This window comes from Rhipicephalus sanguineus, chromosome 1 (genome assembly GCF_013339695.2).
Source record: "Rhipicephalus sanguineus isolate Rsan-2018 chromosome 1, BIME_Rsan_1.4, whole genome shotgun sequence".
Taxonomy (NCBI): Eukaryota; Metazoa; Arthropoda; class Arachnida; order Ixodida; family Ixodidae; genus Rhipicephalus; species Rhipicephalus sanguineus.
The window spans coordinates 204,208,908-204,224,251 of record NC_051176.1 but is presented as its reverse complement, the minus strand read 5'-3'; the positions used below and the strand labels follow the sequence as shown (position 1 = coordinate 204,224,251).

Genomic DNA, 15,344 nt, shown 5'->3' with positions numbered 1-15,344 from the left:
CATGCATGCATGCGCTCTGGCATACGCCAAAGCCGACAGAAGTACGTGGGTATCCTATTATGGCGTTCAAGCTCAAATCTCAGCGATGGTTTTATTTGTAACACGTAAAAATCTCGAAAGCTTTTGATTACTTGCAAGGGCGCGGTAACCAGAAGCATTGCCAGAAGACGTCATGGCCTCCATGTGTGCGGCCAGATAGCGAGGCTAGTTATAGCCAGGTCTAATGTAGCGTGTGGCAACATTGACAACATCGAGCCCTAAGTACATTTGTGATTGGCTCATACATAGTCACGTGACCCAGTAAAATAGGGAAGTAGCGGATTTGGTGATTCGGTGGTTGTAGAAGAGGTTGATGTCTTAGCCAGCAAAAATTTAGGGCTAAGTTTGAGATCAGAATTTTTGGTGTTGTGCCTGGTTCCGAGAGCGGTAACCTTCGGACGCCGTCGTCTGATGCTTTATTACTCAACCAGGTGAGAGATGCGAATGTTTTAGATGCTCGCGTTTTGCCGGTTTCGATTGTTTTCTTTTGGTAGAAAAATCTCGTTGCAGTCGGCGTTCGATCGACCGCTGCTGGAGGTTTTTCGTTCTGTCTGTGCACTTTGCTGCCTTGCACTTCCACAAAATCACCCCGCTAACAGAAATCGTTGCGTTCTGCTTGGTGCGGTTGTGACCGTGAATATTAGTATTTATTGGCGCTTGCCTTGTGTCTTTATTAGGAACGAATTCGCCGTGCTCGCGTGCTCGCTCGTGAGTCAGTATCCGCGTGAGCTCGTCGGGCGCTCCGCACGTGCCGAATAACGTTCGAAATCTGCTCGAGCGTGATCAGCCGTTGGTGTCACGAGCTAGCTGCCACGCAGTCTCGTGCGACCTGATTTAGGCATTTCGTCTCTGCCGCCTGTCCAGTGAGTAGCCTTTTCCACGATCGTAGTCATCGGTGTTCTTGAGCTAATTACTTTGGCCCAGCAGGTCAAGCTTGATTGTGCCGCCGACCTGCAGGGCCAGCGTACAAGCGTTGACAGCGGCGCAGGAGCCTGCAGGTCGGTCGCATTTCTTAGTCCACGGTATCGCATCACGTAACTGCACGGATCACTTGCTTCTAACATCGCTCCCGCGTCAAGTAGCATCCCTACGAGTGTGTGCGTGTGTGTATGTATGTGTGCGGTTTGTGTTATCTGTCGCTTGAAATCGGCTTTGCTCGTACATTCGCTTTTGTTTGAGGACCGTCTCCTTGTGTTTTAGTCGTTTATTTTGTTTCCTTCTAGAGCGAGAAAAGCGGCACATTTCCGCGGCAGCTTTGCCGTGGGCGCACGAAACGTAGGCTTCTCTTCCTTTTCTCGCCCGTTTTATATTCTGCGGAATGCGGAGCTTATTCTCAGAGCGGATGTGGTCTCTGGAAGCGGCGGCACAGAAAGATGTGTCCGCTTGCCTACGAATCGGTCCGACATGTATACTTTACGTGGGTGGGATGCGCTGTTCTTAGCGGTGTTGTGGATCCCTGTGTTTATTTTATTTGGCTTCTCTGTTTTGACGTATAGGTGGTGGTGTGTTTCTGACGCGTCGCGGCGCAGCGGTCAATATTCCGATACTTGAAGCAACTGTTTATAAACCGCTAACGCGTTGTTGGAGGGAGGGCTTGTTTCGTGAGGCGAGCGACATTTGTTTGTGAAAGCCGCGCCTGGGCACACTTCACGCGATCTGAGCATCCGGTGCGATTCCGCCGTTACTCACAAGCAAAAACAGTTCTATTGTCGGCGGATAGGTTACGATTTCCTCCCTTCTGCGTCTCCCGGTGTGCGTGAAATGCAATATGACGGAATCGAGCACTCGGACCCCCGATTTGCTGCCTTTTCGTACATGTCGAAAATCATAGTGTCTGAAAAATGATACTCTTCGGTGCCTACTCTCTGCTCTAACATTTTGCACCTGCTTTCGGGTGTTTCATAGGTGTTGCCCTGTGAGACTTGTTGCGGGCATTGGAAAGATGGTGAGACATTGTTGTTGTCCTGCATCTGGCTGCTGCTTTGGTAACGCGAATACGGGAGGCCCTAATAATGCGCTGGTTTTTGTGGAATGCAGCTGTAGTAGCTTGAATGCTTGTGCTGCAATTTCATGCAAGCATGACAATTTTGCAGCATCATGACTCGCATGCATCCTTTCCTTGGTATGTGATCGTGGATTAGTGTTGGAATTAAAAAAAATTTTTTTTTGACAGGTACCCATGTTTTGACTGATGAATGCATCTGTGAAACAGTGTCTTTTTTTGTTTGTTTTATTGTTTACATTTTTGTGTAAAATTAGGTGTTTAATTAAACTGTCATCTGTGTACTATCTAAATTTTATATGTGTATATTTTTCTACTTGTTCATGGAAATTATATTCTTCACGTGAACTGGAAAATTATATTCTTCACGTGAACTTACACATTTGCAGTATGGCATGCCCATGCCATCCTTGTATTCGTTACTTTTGTTATTTACGTAAGTGCGGAAAAAAAACTAGTGATGGCACTTGATATTGAACTCTAGTGACTTCACAGTTGTGTGAACAGCAAAAGTGGGTGGAATGTAGTGTTTATTAAAGTAACGCCACATCCCACCTAGTCCATTCTTGTTTTCTATGGAATTGCATTCGTATATTATCACTAGATCTGTGTTATCTGCATTTTAATTATTGATATGTTCAAATAAAAAAAAAGGTGCCGTTGTCTATGCCAAGATGCTTATACCTTATCCCATAGGCCCCTTTCCACTCAGGAACTGTAGTGCACACTGATGCTTTACTTTCACCTGATTCACTATGTTGTTTTGATTTGCAGAGGTGACAATTCCCTCTAAATGCCTCTGCCTTAACATCTGCCCAAGGCTACTCGTGGACTTGGTGGTGAGTAATCATCCATAAGAGGCACACTTGTAATCATCCATGACACTCTAGCTTGTTTCCTTTATACTAACTTCTATGGGGAAGCATCTAGTATGTCAGAGTTTTCTGTGAAAAATGAGCTTTTGTCATTTTCTCATGCAAGTTACATAAGTTGATTCAGTAAAGGGTGCAGTGCCTTTTGCAGAAACGAGCACAAATTAATTTTGTTATACTGTGAAGGCCCATAGTTTGTCTGTAAGAGTGGCCATAAAAAAATTCAGACTAAAGTATGAAATGATAGTGGTCACATGATTGTGGTCTTGAATGAAGATGAATCTAGCATATGAATGATGGAAATCAGTCTTATGTGTAGTAAAAAAAATATTAAGGTATCATTTTGTTGGGCAGGCTGGTGCGCCAACTTTATATCTGTTCAATAAGAAGGGAAATCTCGGCTAGTTGGTTATAGTTCATTTTCGATCAGCTTACAGCGCAAAAACGACGAGGACACAGATCAAGAATGCGACGACACGAGCGCTGACTCTCAACTAAGTTTAGTTGAGAGTCAGCACTCGTGTCGCAAAAACGACGAGGACACAGATCAAGAATGCGACGACACGAGCGCTGACTCTCAACTAAGTTTAGTTGAGAGTCAGCACTCATGTCGTCACATTCTTGGTCTGTGTCCTCGTCGTTTTTGCGCTGTAAGCTGATCGAAAATGATTTATATCTGTTGTCAGATTATATCTCTGGTCTGATAAAACATAGGAGCAGTAGCATAATCAGTTCCACAAAGTTGTAGCGATCAGCTGTGTGGAAACATCATAGGTGAGCTCATTTGCTGCGTAATAAACAGACTGGTAGGTCCAGGGTCTTTTCATAGGTTACACTGCAATGCAGGATTAGTTCAAATAAAGTGAGCTGCTCAATTTTGAATTGCTTCAAGGGTAAGGGTTAACAATGCTTGACTGTTACCCCACATAGCCGATGAGTGTCCTAGTTTTGAGCGAATTAGTCTTTTTACATACGATATAAAAATGACGACTCATATATATGGAAATATGATTTGGGTTAGACAGAGCATAACTAACATGTATGTTCCATGACAGATAAGTAATGGAAGATCAAGGTATTGAACCCATCCAAATTTTTCAGTTTGTGTGCATGTATACATGAACAAACGTGGACATACATACACATGAGCCAGACACCCCCGTCCCCTCATTCATTAAAACGCTGGTTACGCCCTTTGTATTTAAATGTTAATCCATAGCATATACACACACTGTTTGGTGGAAATTCCCGTTACTAAGTGGTGAAAATTTCGCTCCTTTATAGTGTCCTTAATGGGTGGCATACCGTAATGCTGAAATTGTGATATTTGGATGAGCCCTGTTATGTCAGTTAGTGTCGCAAATCATTGGTTGGATCTGGCTTTACACATTTTGGCATTCCATCACAAAAATGATGTATTGGCTTTCATGATGGCTTCATGTTTGTGCTTTGTTTTTGTGGTGTAATCATGCACGCTGCAGCAGTAATTTTACACCTTAAGTTGTGGTGGCAGTTGCATGAGCAATCTTTTTTTTCTATGTGCCTGATTTTGCAGTACTGCAAAAATGAACAAAGCTTGTGATGTATTCCAATAGCACAGGTTGTGCTGCCTCTTGCTGTATACTTATCTCAGCTTACTCACTAGAGAATATATTATGATTTAAGACATTTTGTTCATTGGGTTATTGAAATCTGTTCATAAAATAGGTAAAGGTGTTGACAATGTTGGGTAGTAGCACAACCTGCTTCAATCTTTATTAGTGCGCAGTTGTGTTCATTATGATCTTCAAAATAGTGCCCATGAAAATTTTTGTTCTTAGGGTTAGTGATATCTGTTCGTCAAATAGGTAAAGGTGTCTGCTACATAAAGTAACCTCATTTTCAGCTCCAATTCCTGCTATTGAACATTTATTGATTGTTGTGCACTTGTGTAGTTCTATTCATCATGAGCTTCAAAATAGTGCCTATGGTCAAGGGGATTGCTGAAGTGCATATTAGCACCCACATATGAATAAATGAAGGGGAGTAAATACAATTGGAGCGGCATTTGGTCTGGCCCTAGAATTACTTCTTATATGGGCTTCTACGACCACAGCAGTGTATTGCAGGTTGTACTGAAATCGGTTCAATTATTAGTGGTGTTTGTATTTGTTGTGCTACCACAGTATTTTACCACCATAAAAGGTGCCTAGGTTGCTGAGGGCAACCGTGATTGGCTTATGGGAGACAGTCTATACGTATGGGGTGGCAGGATACTTTGTCGTTAACTTTGCCTGCACTGCCAGGGCTGGGCATAAACATTATGCTTGTGGTTGAGTGTTCACTAAAACTGCTGTGAACACAGTGCCTCTTTTGGTGCTTTTTGTGGGCTCTTTGTCATATGATCGTTTTGTCGCTGTTCTAATTGTCGGAGGTTGTGTTTGTTATCTTTATATGCTTGTAATGATAAAGCTAAGGGCCTGCTGTGCTTTCATTGTGCGCTCTGTTGGCCTCACTGAGAATGTTATTTCTAATAGCTTGGCTTAATTCTTGTTCTAGGTGACTTTATTTTCTACATTGGTTCAGTAAGTTGACTGAAGTATGTGTATTTCTTCATAATAGATGTCATGAAAGCTTGCAGTTTAATGTGTTCTGAATTGCAGTTGTTATATCCTGTAAGTGTAAGACATCGTTATTAGAAGCTTATTGTTGGGAAGTCCAGGTAGCATGCATTTCTTCTGGGACATTTTGTTATTCATTTCTTATTTACGACTTGCTAGTGTCTGATCCTGTTGATAAGGAAAGCTGGACACCAAACATTCCTCTGGCATAGTGCAAAAAGGATATATATATATATATATATGATCGTAATATACTGGTCCTGTCCCAGTTGCTAGGTCAAAATTGTTCAGACAAGACTCAAACAGCTTGGATATTTTCTGTGTGGAAAACTGTGGAATGTTTGTCAAATGCGTTTGCTTTATGTTATTGAAGGAAATAGTGTGTAATCTTTTTTTACCTATTCAAGTACTTTGTAAGCTAACATAAAACTTTCATCTTCACTAACAGTTGTCTTGGTTGATGCAAGAATTTAAGCTTGCTTGAGGGAGCACACTTATTGCATGGTCGCTCTAAAAGTTAGTAACCCGCATTTCTTTTGGTCAACATGCTCAACATTTTAGCTGCTTTTGAATGCATTGATAGGGACAGGGATACCTAATAGCTGTGCAAATTTGCTGGTATACTTTTTGTGAAAGCATCTGAACAGCATATTTCTATATGTTAAATTTGTCATGTGTCGAGTTAAGAGCTACTTGGATTTTAGCTTTTGTTTGAATGCAGAAGGGTTGATAGGCAGGCATGTTGGTGTAGGTTCATTGCGAAATTTTGGCTGTGCTTGTTTGTGTCTCGCTCTTTCTGTGTCCCATTTGTTTGCGCTGCCAAAATTTCGCAATTTTGTTTGAATGTCTGGAGTGTTTTGGTTGTAATTTTCCTATGTGCCAAAAAACACCAAATCATCGTCATTGAGTGCTAATTTTGTATGACGTGTGGTAAAGTTAAAACACTTGCCATAACATTTCAGGAGCCTTGCTTTTAATCCTCGGGGTAATATATATATATTTTTTTAGGCAGTCGTGCAGCGTTTCAAAGCTCAGTGTGTGCTGTCGCACATTCTTCATGAAGGGTGTGTGGGTTCCTGTCTCTCGGACACATGCCATCTACTTGTGCTGTTTGACGAAGGCCTGCATAGTGGCCTTTGTTTTTGTTCCCACATAGCGTCCTAGGCATCTGTGGCGTCTCAAACGAAGCGTTTCAGACAAGTTGCGGCGTACAGTGTAGATGTATGAATGGGTTGGCATTTGTGCAGCTTTCTTTTTAAGTGTTTTCTCTCAGCTTTAAAGCAAGATTTTTGGCTATTAAACTGCCCTATTCAGCAAAATCATAGAAAAAGTCTGATGAATAAGTTCTTTGTGAAGTTGTATTCAGTGCTGGAAAAAACAAACGGTGAGAGAAAAATGACTGGCTTCATATCAGGGCTGCCTCCAGGTTTTTTAAGGTTTTTAATGTGTAGCAGGTTTAGGTTAGTGTTTATTTTAGGTGGAGGACAAAGTTTTCGGAATTTGAGGAGCTTTATTTATGAGCCACCCATTCTATTTTCTGTTCTTGTTATCAGTACAGCCCAGACATCACTCCCAGTGATAATTGTGGCCCAGCAGTGTATGAGCCATTGAAAGAGGGTGCAAACTAAAGAAAATAAAATGCATTATTACAACATGTTGTAGCCCCAAGATTCCCATAAACTTATTCTTCACTCTTAAGCAAGTCTAGGCAGTCAGTCCTATTGCATCATTCCAGTCAATCCTATTGACATTCCAAATTATATATTTTGTGTGGTGTTGGTGATTAGCATTGAGCATTGTCTGTTTGAGTACGTCATGTTCACAAAAAAAGAAAAAAAGGCCATAGAGCATATAAAATAATTTCTACCTGGTACTATGCTACCGTGACCTCTTGCTATAGGTGATATTGTCAGTCTAGTGTTAAAGCTCCTCCTTGACATTTAGCTTGCTGTAGGCCTTGCACGCCTTTCAGTGCTGTTTAGGCATTAAGATTTTCATGATTTTTAGTTTGCGATTCAGAATGTACACATCGAAGAACTAGACAAAATTTGTTGTTGTAGGACTCTTCATGTATTCATTAGTTGCTACATATGTTCTAATGGTCATTTAGCCTTTTGAACATGCTTGCATTGGGAGCCCACTGCTTTGCTGATGCCTTCTTTAGATATCAGCTGAGAACATGGTGGAATGGCTATTATAATGATTTTCTATATACCCGCTATGGTAGTTTAGTGGCAGTGCAGCTCTAAGTTGGATTTCTGTCCCATATGTGGTAGCTGCATTGTGATGAGGAAATGCAAGGATGCTTGTAGATTTAGGTGCAAGTTAAGGAATTCCAGGTAGTAAAGGTTAATCTGTAGTTAAGTAGAAGGCCACGCCATTTCCTCCTCAAAGGCAGATCAAGGGAGTCTGCGCCAATGGGCGTGCACTGATTTCATGAGCTGGATGGCCAGTGACTGCCATCGGAGAACTCGGCCAAGAACACGAGGGGGGCTGTTTCTTTAGTCACGAAGGCAATTAGCTACCGCATTTTGGTCATGTAAGTGGGCCTCTCCTGACTTAAGTTGTATCCAACTATAACTTATGACGCACCTTATAATCAGGTGGTGGTTCTGGCGAATAAAATTCCAAAATTTAATGCATTTAAGATAATTCACAGCATTTATTCTAAGATTGAATTTATTTGAAAATGTGGCAATAAAAGATCTATCTTTATAATTCTGTTAATGTGTGGGCATTGCCTTTACTGCTGTTAGCAAGCTTGGGCAAACAAAGCCCCTCTGCTGGGAAAACTGGAGTAAGTCTTTAAATAAACTCTGGTGTGTGTTTGAGCTTCTGGCTGCAATTACGGGTGCCGAGTTTCTGTGCTGGATGATGCTGTTAGTTGGTAGATCTCTGGCGCTGTTTGCATATTTATTGCGTACGATGTGTGTGCGCTGTTTGGCATGCTGTGTGTTGGTGACCTGCTCAAAGTCTAGCAGGCCCAGCCTGCTTTGTGTCTCAATCACACCAAGCCATTGTACATTTGTGGGCCTGTTGCTGAGTTGCTGCCCCTCCTTTCGAAATATGTATTAAAGCAAGCAAGCGAGCGAGTTCGGCACATGCTACCAGTAGGACCGAGCCAGCCTTGGAATCCAAAGCACTTGCTGGGTATCGCACTTCTATTGCAGCAGGACAGCAGCAGGAGCAGTGCCTCAATGTGCAATGCATGAGCTGTTATGTCACCTGGCAGCAGCCTCAGCCAGTTGACTGCTGTTGTCCTTAGCATTGACTGGCTGCTGCAGCAGCCTATGGTCGTTCTGGTGGCCTGTTAGGCATCATTGTTCACAGCAGTGAATTTCATTCATGTGAAATGCACGCTTAGGAGGTACTGGCAGGCTGGTTGGTTGCACATGATCTATAGTAGCAGTGCATATTTAGGAGACAAGGACGAACATTCACTTACGCAAAATACACTCAAACCTCGTTATAACAAAGTCACATCTGCCACAAAAATAACGTCGTTATATCCGAAAATTTGTTATAAACGTTTATTTGTAACACTGTAGCCATGACAAGACTATTCTTCGTTTACTTCGTTTTAACCGATAATTCGTTATATCCGTGTTCGTTATAATGAGGTTTGAGTGTACATATGCTGAACTGCAACCAAGTTTTTCATTATTTTTTTTATTGTGGTGCAAGGCATACCTATAAGTGCTGCTTATGACAACCCACACATGCTTGGAAAAGAGGATTATTGGAAAAGAGGGACCAGGCGACCATGCCACGCTAAGCCCATATGATGCCTTATGTCTTCCTTACCCCTCCCTCTTTTTCGTGCATGCCTGGCTAGTCATAGCAGCACTTATAAATATGCCTTGCACAGCTATAAAAACTTACCGTAAAATACCAGGCATGCACCGCCCCCTGTGGTGAAAGATAATCCGTCAAGATTTGGAGGGGGGGGGGGCTTGCTCGGTCACGGATCAAAATTCAAGATGGCGGCGTAATAGCCACATATGCTTTGAATGAAATGCTTTATTGAGTACGCTTGCGTTCAGTCATTATTCGCCCTCGTCGGGCGAATAAAAACAGTGAATGAAACAGTGAAATTGGCGGGAAGGGAGTGGGAGGGGCGCTTGCTCGGGATTTTACGGTAGTTGCAGCTCAGCGCCTGTGTTGTGTGCAAGTAACTTTGTTCAACTTTGTCTCTTGAACTTTCGCTGCTGTTTTATTTATAGAGCATGTGAAATGTTCGGCACCAAAGAGCGTTGCAACTTGGTAGAAAATGTCAAACCTTGGTCACTATGACTGCGAGCAGATTAGCACGCTAGAGTGTTAGTTTGAGGTTGCAAGATAATCAACGTGGTGACAGCGTGGGCTTATATATAAAAACTGATTTGTACCTGAAGTCACTGTAAAAAGTTAGATGCTGAATGCTTTCAGTGAGACGTCCTTATACATTTGCTTTATAGGGTAAGTGGCGGTGCCACAAATATGTCCAAATTAGCGGAATCTGAATACATCTAACTCGCATAAAAATGGGAATTAGTTCGATATATCGCATAATTCGATATAACCCTTTCAAAGAATTTGGCATATTTTTGATGCGCATTTCGGTGCGCAAGTTGGCTTCACGGCATTGCTTTAAGGTAATCAAGGAAGGCAGCAATACGCGGATATTTTTTTAAAATTATTTTTCGGTGGTTTGTAGTTAGGTGTTTTAGGTTTTAGGAGGGGCGCTTTATACACAAGAAAATACGGTGTCGATGTAAACAGTGCCTCAACGTCTTTGTACGCAGCTGTGTGCACTCGTCAGGCGCCGGAAGCCTCTGGTGTGCCTTGGCCCTTATGTTGGCCTTGTTTTTCAATATCGTACTTAGCGTACATCTTGGAGTTCTGTTTGCAGCAGCGAGCGACATCACTTTTTTTCATTCTACCACAGAGCCATGCCTGTGATTTTTTTCTCTATGTTCGACTATGTTGATTATCACCAGCCTTGTGTAGAACCGCCAGGTTTGTCCGTTTTACGGCAGCCATTGCATTAACAAAGGGAGTGGAGAAGTGAATGGTAACCCCACATGAACGGCCAATGGGCGTGACCTCGAGAAATCATGGGAGAAAGCACGCGACGGCAAGCGGTAGTTTATACTCTCTCTGTGTGCCGCCCTTCTAATCTCGCTGCTCACTCTCCCAAATGCACACCAGAATGTTCCCTTTCGCTGGGAAAAGCCAACTTTTATGAGGGAAAGCCAACTTCTTGGCTCGTTTCGCCCTGCCCGATGTTTGATATGTCAAGTATTTTAGCTATTTTTGTTCGATTTTGCCGTAAACGTTCCTATGCATTGATGTTACAGCGTTGTAGTGTTCAGAAATAGGTCAATATAAAGCAAAATTCGATTTACCAGTGTTCGATATAGTCGGGTTTGACTGCATCAGGCATGTCCGGAAAATTGGTTTTGACTAATTGACTACAAGTAATTTCACATGAACAAGTCTGACTACAAATGAGGATTATGCATTGACTTTTCTTTTCTAGTCTGGGCTCCAGACATGAGCAGAGTGGCCTCTCAGGAGATAGCTGGCAAGTACGGCTTGTGTGGAACATCACGGGGTAGTGGCGATGGCGGTGGTAGCGGCAATGAGCCCAGCCTCCAGCGGCAACTGGAGGAGCTTAAGCGTAAGCTCAAGGAGGACATGCGCAAGGAGCTGAAGATCAAGGAGGGGGCTGAAAACCTGCGCAAGGCAACTACCGACCGCAAGAGCCTGGCCCATGTGAACTCTATCGTAAAGAAAGCCAATTCACGCCTCAATGACTTGCAGCGGCAACTCAGTGACCTCACAGCTGATATTCTGGTCACCCAGGGACATCCGTCACCGGAAAGTGAGTACTATTCTTTGTAGACCTCTTTTGCATGCTGCATCACAACTGCACAAGGAACAGGTTATGGCACGTTTCAGTACTAAACTTTGGCTTGCACTTGTCCTCTCACACCCTTGTGGATATGGGATCCTTGCACAAACAAAAACTAAGATCTATTTTTCTAAAGCTTAGTAATCATTGCTTACTTCTAATTGAGTATGGTGTAGACCATAACAAAAGGGTAGTGAACAGCGGAGGGGCATTCTGATTTTTGGCCTCCGTAGTCTCTGCGTAGGTTATTTAATTTATTCCATCAAGCTTTGTAGCGAAGGGCCTCATTACTGTGAGTAATATTTTTGCCCAAGCTCATTGGATGCTTATGGGTATTGCAGAATGATTTGCTGTTTTAAAGGGCCCCTCACCAGTCTCTGAAAATACAAAAAACGAGCGCATTATTCTCTCCTGGCGTTTGTCTTTTTGACGCACTTCGTGACGCAAGAACGGTGATTCACATGTCATTACGTTACATACTCTCGATTGGTCCATATATGTAAAATATCAGTTGTGAATTGTCTCCTAAACTGCTTTGCCATGCAGCGGCCCACCCTTCCTTTTTTTGAATGACTATAGTGCGCGATCAGCTGATCTCACTTCATTTTGTGTGTTTCGGACTGCGCAAGTGGAGATAACAGCGTGTAGCCGACAAGTGCGAAATCCCGATAAGCTCACCGCTTAGTACTTACGTTGTAGACGTGCTTTTAAGAAATAAGGGTTGAGGAGGAGCTATCGCCTGTGTGAAGGGTAGCGAAGGCGAGAAGGAAACCACTCCCTCGTCTTTGAATGCAGGGTGATTAGCGGCCCTCTAACACTCTTCAACCCCCCATTTTTTACTCGTGGATTGCGTAGACTGAAGTACGGACAAACTAGTGCAGCAAGAACGGCAGCGATAGCGGCACGCTGTACGAAGTTATTCAATTTAGAAAATTCAAAATACAAGAAAAAAAATGCCTACCCTCAACTCAATTTTCGCGGGGTCATGTGACCACATTTCACTCTCTGCTGTGACGTCGGATGGAGCTCCATTAAATGGATCAAAAGCTCTTACGTAGGGGAAGCTCGCACACCATTGTTGCCTGTTCAGTCGAATGTATTGATGATGCTGTTGTTATAGCAACAAGCAGCGTGGTGCCTGACCACGCCGTTTTGTTTACACGGTCGAACAGCTGGATTAGGCTGGTAGAAATGAGCTTCCCAGACTTGACAGAATCCGCCTCTTTCATTTTCCTGTGCTGCCCTCTGCTGTTTTGGTAGAGGTTTGGTAGGGGCCGGGACCACCGGTATTGCCAGAAGCAAAGCCTCAGAGATGATGAGACGTTTCGCGACTTTACTAGGGGAAAGCGCATGCACGGGGACGCCGTGAAAAAGGCGGAAAAAAAAAAGGCGCTTTTGCTTCGAAGCAAGGCTTTGCGCGTCGTTCTTTACAACGACACTCCAAGGCAGCAATCAAACTCCTCGGACTCGCATTCGACACCAGTGAGAGGTGTTGACGACAACCGTGCGGCATCGCCGTCGCCGCCTGGAAGCCCACCCCCGGACGGTGATGCAGCTGGCTGGATACAAAGGCGAGATGGAAGCCGCTTTGTAGTGGTGGCTGTAGTGATCTTAGTTTTTGCGATGGCGTCTGTTTGAGGACCAATGAAAAGCTCGGAAAATAAAAATTAAGCTCAGTAATAATCCAAATTTCGATGCTACGCCATGATTGCTTCTAACGTTACATTCGTCCTCTGATAGGCTGCGCCAATCTTCGTCATTTCCGCACACGGCGCATAGTGGCGAGCGCCACTATGTGCCGATGTGGTCGGCAGCGATGTGGTGACTTTATTGCATGATTAAAATACTAAATAATTTGATATCGGTGCTTAGACCTTTGCTAAAATCATCCCCAGCCATCGATCTACGCAAAACACAAATAAAAAATAGGTGCTTCGAAAGTGTTGGAGGGCCCCTTTAAAGTGAGGAGATGCACATTAAGAAGGCAGGTGTACTGTACTCTGGACAAGTGGCTGAATGTTTAAAGCGACACTAAAAGCAAATATTAAGTCGACGTTAATTGTTAAATAGCAGTCCAGAAACCTCGTAGCGCTACTTTTTGGTCAAGGAAGTGCTTATTTTGAAATAAAATTACGTTTTAATGGTCCGCATTGCGTTAGCGCACTTCAAATCACCCACCCGAAAGCAGTCTTTCTGATGTCACTGTTGCCGTGCCCAACGTTGCCCATCTTGACTGCGCGGCGGCGTGCACTGGTGGCATGCACCATCGGGCATATGGCAACGTCACATGCATGCGGCATTTTGTTGAACTTTCTGTCAGAGCGACTTTCACGAGCATGCAAAACACATGCGGCAGTATGCGATACCGAAACTACCACTGAGACGCGACTGCGTGAGCAAAGCCGGGCAAAGCGCAGTTCAACGAAAATGGAACCTTTGAACCACATGCGCCGTTTCCCATGGCAGTGCCAAAGAGGTTCTTTTTTCCATGAATCAAACAGAAAGGAACAAGCAGCATTTTATTACGTCTCTTGATGCACGGAAGGTTCTTTTTTTATTGCAGCTAGTTTGATTACTAGTGATTAATTGTAGTCGGACGCTCTCACGTCATCGGGATCATTTCCAAAATGGCGCACATCGTGGCAACTCGTGGCACACATCGTGTGATACATTTAGCTTAATTTCTCAGTAAGTAGGGCACCGCTGTTGATAATATTGTCGTTTTAGACGTTGTCATACATTGAGCTTTCACTCTGACATAAATTATTTGTCTTTAGTGTCCCTTTAATGATCAATTAAAAAATGACATAGCAGAATGAACGGCAAAAAAAGAAAAAAAATCTGTGGTCTTACCTTGTTCTTAACTAGTGTTTTAGTTTTGTGCAGGTTGTCCTTTTTTCTAGTTGCAATTTTGACTTTCTAAGGCATTTTTGATCTTCACACATTTTCTAAATTCTTTTTAACCAATTTGCAGCACAGAAAGAAAGCCATAACATAGTTTTTAGATTTTATGCTTGGAAGTGTGCAGAAACTGGGTTTGTTCCACAGTGAGACAGTTGTATAGCAGTCTTATATTAAATATGCAGTGTGTCCCAGCCAACTTGGGCCAAGCTCATTAGAAAAAGGGGCAAAGGGATACATTGATTGAACCAATGGTGTATTGCTAGTGACCACTTTGCCCAAACTATTTTCTGTTTGGATTGATCACCTAATAGATGAAAATTATTTACTCAGATTACTAATTTTTTGCTATATTTTCTGAGCTTGTATGCCATATTATGCATCACATTCTATAACATTATGCTCACTGCATCTTTCCTAGTTATTGTAAGTTTCAAAGTTGCAATGTAAAACACAACGGTGGGAACTCGGCGCATGCCCGCACCACTTCCGCACGGCAGCACCTCTCAAAATGTGTTTCAAATAAGTAGCATTTGTTGTTTTTTCCCTTTGTTTCGGTTAGGCATCTTATCATCTCCCTAAGATAGAGAGCATGGATCTTACACTAACCCGGTGTCTCACAGCTGTTTGCTTGTAGCAGCAACCAACAGCAAAAAGGCCACCTTGCCACTTTTTCATGATCACCAAGTAAGCCACTGAGTAGAGTTGGTATTTTTGAATCCTTGAAGTTAACATAGAGGAAGAATGTTGATGTATAAATTTTATATCAGCTGATCAATAATTTTTTGAGGAAAGCAAGAGAGATATCTATATCGAGCACTTACATGTCCTAAAAACCCTTGAAATTGAAAGATATGTTTTCAAGGCCCTTGCAAGTCCAGGAGTTATTATTCCACATTAAAGACTTTTGGGTTTCATGAGTAATACATCATAAAAGGTGTTTCAAGACTATCTGACCCGCTTTCTGTGATGGATCAATGTAGACCCAGTATACTCCAAATTTTGGAAACAATCGTATAGTACTAATTGAACTC

General features: G+C 42.9%; 1 protein-coding gene across 2 annotated transcripts in view; it reads left to right on the top strand.

Annotated features, from left to right (window-relative positions):
- Window positions 1–295: 295 nt before the first annotated feature.
- LOC119405874 (serine/threonine-protein kinase N2) overlaps window positions 296–15,344 on the top strand; it is a 133,696-nt gene continuing 118,647 nt past the window's right edge. The window contains exons 1-4 of one of the 2 annotated variants that reach the window (XM_037672711.2): window positions 319–470; window positions 1,945–1,984; window positions 2,816–2,880; window positions 11,035–11,379. In XM_037672711.2, the coding sequence (XP_037528639.1) occupies window positions 11,049–11,379 (331 nt within the window). In that variant the 5' untranslated portion in view covers window positions 319–470; window positions 1,945–1,984; window positions 2,816–2,880; window positions 11,035–11,048. Of the gene's footprint in view, window positions 471–1,944; window positions 1,985–2,815; window positions 2,881–11,034; window positions 11,380–15,344 lie in introns of both variants that reach the window. The other variant, XM_037672704.2, reaches the window with a different exon arrangement.